Consider the following 8,164-nt stretch of genomic DNA (forward strand, 5'->3'; position numbering starts at 1 on the left):
ACTAGACCCCCACTGCGCTGCCCCAGATCCCAAATCCGCCATTCTGTCTCCCACTCTCCTCTCTCCCTCCTCCTCTATCCCTCCCTCTCTCTCTCCTTCTCCCTCTCACCCTTTTTTCTCCCTTCCTCTCTCCCTCTCTCTCCCTCCTCTTTCCTCTCTCTCTCCTCTCACCCTACCCTCTCCCCGTCCCTCCTTGCTGTGTGCCCAGCACTTGAGCACTTACTGTGCCTTCCACGTGGGGTGTCCATGCCCCGGCTAAGCCTCCCCATGGTACAGGGACCAAAGGCAGAGCCTCCATCACTAAGGCCTGGACGGGCCCTGCTGAGCGCTGAGTGGACTGGGTCCACCTGGGAGGACAGCGCGAGCGAAGCGGGCCTGTGCGCCAGGTGCTCATGTGTGTGCGTGTGTGTGCACGTGTGTGCGTGTGCTAGACACACGGAGTGATGGGGTCATGCCTGGCCTGGGGGAGGGGCTTCAAATATCGTGTGCATGCGCACGTGTGTGTGTGCACACGTGTGTGTGTGCTGGACACAGAGTGATGGGGCCATGCCTGGCCCAGGGAGGAGCCTCAAACATCATGTGTACATGTGTATGCGTGTGTGAACACGTGTGTGTGCATGTTAGACACAGAGTGATGGGGCCATGCCTGGCCTAGGGAAGGGCCTCAAACATCATGTGTACACGTGTATGTGTGTGTGTGAACACGTGTGTGTGCATGTTAGACACAGAGTGATGGGGCTATGCCTGGCCCAGGGAGGGGCCTCAAACATCGTGTGTGCACATGTGTGTGTGTGTGTGTGTGTGTGTGTGTGCATGCATATGTGTTTCCTGGACCCACAGAGTGATGGGGCCATGCCTGCCCCGGGGAAGGGCCTCAGGCATCATCTCCCTGCCTAGCGCTTGCTGGGCCCTGAACCCAGACATCTCCTGAGCCTCGGAAGCGTGCGAGGAGGGGGTGGGAGAGTAGCCCCATACTCACCACTGCCCTCCCTCTCCACAGCCGAGGTGCAGGACCTGCCAGAGGGACAGAGGGCGAAGGTCAGGTCACGCCCTCTGGGCAAGGTCCCACTGTGAGACAGAGGTGAGCGGAGGCTGGAAGCTGAGCCCTGGACTGACCATGAACTGACAGAGCTGGCACCAAGCAGCAGCCCCAACTTGGGGTTAGCCTGCAGGCCTGGCCCTGAACCAGGCCTAGGTACATCCACTCTGAGCGAGGGGCAGCAGCTCCCTCCCCACCCCTGCCCTCAGGAAGCCTCCCCTTCTCCTTCCCAGGAAGTGGATCCCCTCCCCGAGGGCAGGACGTTAGAGAGTGGGCAGAAGGATGGCAAGAGCTCTCCAAGCAGCCCAGGGCACCCGCCAAGTTCAAAACTCTCAAAACAAAGGGCTGGCAGGTGCATGGTGGTAAAGGTGCTGGACTCCCACATGGCCAACTGCGGTTCAAGTCCTGGATCTGGTAGCTTGCTTTCTCACTTTCCCTTCCCTCTTTCTCTGTCTCTCTCTGATCAAACTGGAAAATAATAATGATAAGTAAAGTTAAATAAAACAATAATTTAAAAAAAAAAAAAACTCTCAAAACAAGAGACGCAAGGTGGTCCTGCTGGCAAAGACAAGACGGAACACAAAGCCAGTGAGGGCTGACAGACGAGGAGGCAGAGTTCCCAGGACCCAGCAGCGAGGCCCTTGGCTCTGGCCTCAGCCCCCTCCAGGATCTCCCAGAGGTGGTGGGGGAGCCCCTCTGAAGACAGCGGCCCCAGCTCTGGAGTCCCAGCTTCCGGTTCAGCCCTCTGCTTCATCCTTGCCCTTGGGCTTATTCTCCAAGCTGCACCGCACATTTTATTTTATTTAAAAATATAATCGGGGGGCCAGCAGTTAGCATAATGGCTATGTAGCTGAACTCCAATGTAGTCAACTGCAGTTCAAGTCCTGGACCCGGTGGCTTAAACTCACGCCGGACGCGTGTGCATGCGTGCCCAAGATCCCGAGAGGAGAATGGAGGAGAAGGGATTGCAGTGTGGCCACCCCCGCCCCTTGCGGGTGATTTCTCGCTTTCGGTCTCTCTGTTTCTCTGTCTCTCTGGCGAGTGCATGTGCTCTATAGCAAAAACCTCTCCAAAATATATATATATAATTGGGGCCAGCTCAGTGGTTGGTGGAAGGTCAGAGCCCACATAGTAGACCAAGGTTCGAGGCCCAGTCCCAGTCCCCGTGGCTTGTAAAACATGCTGGGGTGATTGTGCCCGTGTGCCCCAAATCCTGGCGGGATGGAGAGATGGGGAAGGGGTTGCACGTGACTGCACCTCATCAGGGGTGCTTGCTTCCTCCCTCTCCCCTTCCCTCTGTCCCCAGTGAGGGCACTTGCCCTTTGGCAATGAAAAAAATGCAAGTCAATCTTGTGATCCTCTTGTTTAAAACCCTGGAGGCAGAGGGCAGAAGGAAGTTTAGACATGGTGGTGCAGGGCTGGCCCACACAGAAGGCCCGGGGTTCGTGTCCCCAGATCTCCCTGAGTGTGGAGGGCACCTGTGTGTCCATGATCCAGGGCTGACGGAGGCTGGGGGTGGGTCACGGCATCCGAGCCCTGTCGCAAGTGCTGGCTCGCTCTCTTTCTCCCTCTCTCTCGTTCATGGAAGGACACATGGATGAATGATGCCCGGATGAGTGGAAGGAAGGAAGAGAGGGAGGGAGGGAAGAAGGAGGGGACCCTCCCCAGGTTCTCATCATACCCGAGTCACCCAAGGTCCCCACCAGGACAGTAAGTGAGGCCAGGATGCTCACTCCACCTGGCGCTCAGGCTCAGCTGGGCCGACGGCCCTTGGCTATGCCCTCCATGTCGGGCCTCACCCGCCCATCATGCATCCACCAGGGCCCCCTTCTCCACTGTGCCAGGCTCCAGAATCTTCCTCCTTGGTCTGAGCGAGCAAGGACCACCTTCCTCCCCTCCAGGTGGCAACGGGCTTCCTCGCGCTCCATCTTGGTGCTGTGCCCGCTATAGCAGGTCAAGGCCGTAGGCTATGCAGATAAAAGGGGTGGCCCTCTCACCCTAACCCACGGGCCCCAGTGTGTGCCACTCTGTCTATCATCCAACCTTGCTTTCAAAGCCTTATTCCACCCGTTACCGTGGAGAGAGTTCAGCCCAGTATCCACCTCCCTGAGGCAGCCAGAGCTGCACGGACCTGCCAGTGCCACATCTCTGCTGCACTCCACATGAATGGACAGTGACTGTCCCCACAGTGGGGACACAGATAAATTCAGGAAGTGAGAGCTTACAGGCTTGGAGCCACCGAGCCCAGCTCCTGTGCAGCCCCAGGGCTTTATCTGGAGACTGAGCCAGAAGGACCAGGTCAGGACTGAGCTGCAGAGCCAGGACTGCTGGGGCCAGGGCTCCCACAAAGCGCAGCATGGGGACAGGGATGGGGACCGGGCAGACAGACAGAACAGAAGAGGTGAGGCTTGAACGTCACCGGGTGACAACATTCTGACTCTGCAGTGGGGGAGCTGGCAGGCCCTACATGCCCTTCCTGGGGTCCCCAGTCTGGGGGAGACCAATCTCAGGGTGAATCCCAAGTGCTCTGAGCTGAGGTGCAGAGACAGCCAAGCAAGCGCCCTGGCAGAAGGCACCCAGTGCCTAGGTAAGGCAGGGGGCGGCAGGAGCAGGGACCATGTGGCAGAGAGCAGCAGACACAGGGCCCCAGGGCTGCGTGACCGTAGGAAGGTCCCGGTCTGTAGCCCCTCAGCCTGTTTCAGTAACGCAAGCTCTAACCACACAGCGACTGGCCTATGCTGACCGCCTCCCACGAGACAGAAAATCATTATCCGAACGGTCCCAGGGGCCCGGAGACGAGGGAAGCTCACAGAAGGGGCACCTGGTGATCTGGGGGCTCGATAAAACTGTGTTAAAGAAGCAGAAAGGACAGGGAGACCCCCTCGCCACCACCACCCCCAGAGAAAGCAGCAGGAGCAGGAGAAGCCCAGCTCAGCTCTCCTCCCTGGCTGAGCCAGCCCCTCCCGGCTCCCCGGCCCTCCTGGCCATGCCCCTCGCTCAGGACAGACACTGCACACCAGTCCCCGGGGAGCTACCACAACCCTACGGACCAAGGCCAGGGCCCAGCTCTGCAGCCCTGGGACTGCACAGCCGAGACAGAGACCTGTCCCCGTGTCCTCACAGCCGTTTCCTCAGCCCCGCGTTTCTCAGCCTGCTCGGGGGACTCAGGGCTCCTCACCTGGAGTGGGGCACAGGGCCTCTGCATCTGCACAAGTGCTCTGGAAGCACCGTCAACGCCACCTCTCCCCGCTGTGGATTCTCCCTCCCGAGCTGCCAGCCTCCACCTCCTCCTTCCCGCCCAGAGGCCCTGCCGGCACCCACACACCCAGACACCTCTGTCCTTCTTCCATGGTAAGGCCAGGGCTGGCACCTGTCCCTATGGGTTTCATTTGAGGTGGTGCCCTCTGGTTCTCTCCCTAGAGTAGAATCTATGGACTAGAAAGACAGACTTCTGGGCCCCACCAGGGACACTAAAGCTGTCCCTCACATGGAGGCCTATGTGGTTTGTCACTCCTGGTCAGGCGTGGCCGATGAGCCAGGCAAGTCAAAGGTGTGGATTCTGTCAGGACAGGGAGGGACCTCTGCTCACAGCCCAGAGCCCAAGAGAGACTCCTGCAGACCAGCAGCGGCCAGCAGAGTGACCAGGGACGGCACATCCTCTGCAGGGCAAAGGACTTGAGTTCCTCCGGGCACAGGCGCTGGGGGGTAGAGAGGGCCCTGGCAGGGCAGGAGTGGGGGTGGGGGGCAAGTGGATGCCCTGGGAAAGGCCTTTCATGCCAGAAACTCCGAGAGAGAAAATCCCATTGTGAAACCAGCAAATCCTCACCCAGGCTCTGGCCCAGGCCACAGGGCTCATTGGTTAATTGGTTATTCAATAAGCAGCCTCTGCAAGGGCTCCAGCAGCCAGAGGCATGGAGGGCGCCCAGGAGCACCCCGCCTTCCGAACTGCCAATCGTGAGGCAGGGGCTGGGCTCCCCAGCCAACCCTCCCAGCCAGCAGCGTGCTGAGGCACAGTTCGGACATTCCGTTCCCAGTTTCCAGGGCAGGAGGCCTCACGTGACTGCCTATCCCTTGCCTTCCAGGCCAGCCACCTGGGGAGGGGCAGCACAAACACTCAGGCCTGGCAGGGTCCTCGGTGGGGGCAGTGCTGAGCCTTATAGGGGCTGGACTCAGCTGCCCTAGGGCTCAGAGGCCCCAAATCCACATGAGGGCTCCCGACTGGAGCACTGCAAATGTCAGCACAGGAACCAGGCACTTTGCAAACAAGACTGGTCTTGCTGGGACCTCCTAGGGGTCAACCACCCCTTCGAGAAGAAGGAGTCAAGAGGGTGGGGCAGAGAGGTACCCATTTGCCCCTAGGCTCACAGCCCCAGGAAGGGGACCCACAGCATAGCAGTGACCTCAGGAGGGGCAGACTCCTGGCTGCAATTCTCTTCCCAAGGACATGTGCACAGGGGCCAGGCCTAGGAGGCTCCACACCCGCCAGGCACTGCCAGATACCGATGAGGAAACTACCCGAGGCTGGGCCGGGCCAGGGAAGGGTGGGGCGGCAGGACCTGCCCAGATGAGCAGAAGTCCCTCTGCTACAGCAGGAAGGAGCCTCTCACTCGAGGGTCTGGATCAACAAACTTTTCTATAAATGGCCAGATAGCACATACGTAGTGGGAATCTCCAAAAAGTTCAGAGAGGGGCCAGCCGGTAGCATGATGATTAAGGCTCTGGACTCCAACACGGCTGACTGAGGTTCAAGTCCCAGACCTGGCACCTGGCTTTCTCATTTCCCATCTCTGTCTCTCTCTGGTGGGCAGGCATGCCTTGTAGCAACTTTTAAAAAATAATAACAGCTTGGGACCAGCAGTTAGCGTAATGGCTATGTCGCTGGACTCCCACGTAGTCAACCGCGGTTCGTGTCCTGGACCCGGTGGCTTAAACTCACACAGGGCGCGTGTGCGTGCGTGCCCAAGATGCCGAGAGGAGAATGGAAGAGAAGGGATTGAGGCGTGGCCATCCCCCGGAGGGTGATTTCTCGCTTTCTGTCTCTCTGTCTCTCTGTCTCTGGCGAGCACACGCGCCCTGTAGCAAAATCCTCTCCAAAAAAAAAATTAAATGAACAAAAAAGAATGTTTGCAAGAATGTATCTTATAAAAAAAACTGCATGGATTTCAACATTTTTTTTTTTTTTTGCATCCAAGTGACTGTATTCTAATTCCATTTTCCCACAGGAACTTCTTTTTTTTTTTTGGAGAGGTTTTTGTTGTAGGGCGCGTGCGCTCGCCAGACAGACAGACAGAGACGGAGAGACAGAAAGTGAGAAATCACCCACCAGGGGGGATGGCCACGCCACAATCCCTTCTCCTTCATTCTCTTCTTGGGATCCTGGGCACGCACGCACAAGCGCCCGGCGTGAGTTCCAAGCCACCGGGTCCGGGACGCGAACCGCGGTCAACTACATGGGAGCCCAGCGACATAGCCATTACGCTAACTGCTGGTACTAGAACTTCTTTTTTAATGCCAGAGAACCTATGAACTCATGGAGGTGGGGGAAAGAAAGAAAGCACCCCCCAACCACCTAGTGCATGCACACACGCGCGAGCACGCGTACACACACACACACGCACACGCGCGTACACACACACACGCACACGCGCGTGCACGCACACACACACACACACACACACACACACGGGCCTGGCCTATCTCCCAGCCTGCCAGGATGGAACCACAGTTACCCAGATAAAAATCAAGCTCCTTCTGGGCAACACTTAACCACAGGCCAGCCCCCACGAGAACTTTCTGGAAGTCTCCTATACTCTCAGCCTTGGGACCATACATTCTGCCCGACTCAGCTTACCACCCGCCTGCAGGGCAAAAGCAACTTGAATTTCCTATCATCTCCAGAGGCCGTAACACACGATTCCCGTTTTGATTGTTTTCAACCACGTTCTAAGCTTGCAAACTGTACAGACCGGACAGTGGGCTGGACAGGGCCCAGGACCACAGTGTGTAGACTCCTATCCCTGCCCTGCCTCTGGCCTTCTGCACCCCAGGCTCTCCCCAAAAGCCCAGAGTTACATGAAGCAAAAATGCAAGAGCCTCAGGCCAGGCAAAAGCCAGGAGGAGCCGGTAATCAGCTGATCGGCGATGCCCCACCAGCCCCCAGGAGCTCTGGGGTTACCACCAGCATGCCTCCCTGGCCCCTGAACGGGCAGGGGTGAGGCAGACGCCAAGTAGGCCTTACTCCATCTCCTTGCGTGCTGCCTCCTCAGAGCTCAGGTCCTCCTCCACCCCGTAGTCCAGGATGGAGCCCACGCCGAAGGCCTTGTTGTGCTGGATCAGCGGCCGGATGGACTCCTGGTCCTCGCCGGCCACAAACTGCCCGTAGAAGGTCATCTTCATTAGTTTGTCAAAGAGCTTCTGTCCCAGGGCTTTCCTGGCTAAGTGGAGCAGCTGGAAAGCAAAGAGAAGAGCTGTCCTAGGCCATTGGGCCACCCCTTCCCGAGAGGGACACCCAGCTTACCTACCCCTCTCCATTCCCGGTCCCAGAGCCTGGCTACAAGTCTCAGGGCATGGTTATGGTGAAGACCACCCCGAGGCGCTCCTCCGATCACAGCAGCTATCAAGCAAACCAACCCCACCAATCACACCAGTCCTCAGTTGAGGCAGAGGGCAGTGTGGGGCACCGCCCCCAGAGTGGCCTTCCTGCTCTCTCGGGCTTGGCCTGCTCTGGCCTCCTGTCGCTATGAGCACGCTATTGGCTCCTGGCCTCACCCCTGAGGGGGCCACCCACGAGTCACCCCAGCGGCACACAGCGGGTACGGGGCCACTGCTCACTGGATAGACAGTGGCACGGCGGGTATGGGGTCACTGCTCACTGGATAGACAGTGGCACGGCGGGTACAGGACCACTGCTCACTGGATAGGCAGAGGCACAGCGGGTACGGGGCCACTGCTCACTGGATAGACAGTGGCACGGCGGGTACGGGGCCACTGCTCACTGGATAGACAGTGGCACGGCGGGTACGGGGCCACTGCTCACTGGATAGGCAGAGGCACGGCGGGTATGGGACCACTGCTCACTGGATAGACAGTGGCACGGCGGGTATGGGACCACTGCTCACTGGATAG

General features: G+C 58.6%; 1 protein-coding gene across 1 annotated transcript in view; it reads right to left on the reverse strand.

Annotated features, from left to right (window-relative positions):
• Positions 1-8,164, reverse strand: part of PRODH (proline dehydrogenase 1) — a gene marked incomplete at both ends in the record, with an annotated part of 24,546 nt that overhangs the window by 12,061 nt on the left and 4,321 nt on the right. The window contains 2 exon segments of the mRNA XM_006165721.3: positions 980-1,014; positions 7,278-7,486. Of these exon segments, the coding sequence (XP_006165783.3) occupies positions 980-1,014; positions 7,278-7,486 (244 nt within the window).

The sequence above is a fragment of the Tupaia chinensis genome, unplaced genomic scaffold, assembly GCF_000334495.1.
Source record: "Tupaia chinensis unplaced genomic scaffold, TupChi_1.0 Scaffold144015_1, whole genome shotgun sequence".
NCBI classification, from domain to species: Eukaryota; Metazoa; Chordata; class Mammalia; order Scandentia; family Tupaiidae; genus Tupaia; species Tupaia belangeri.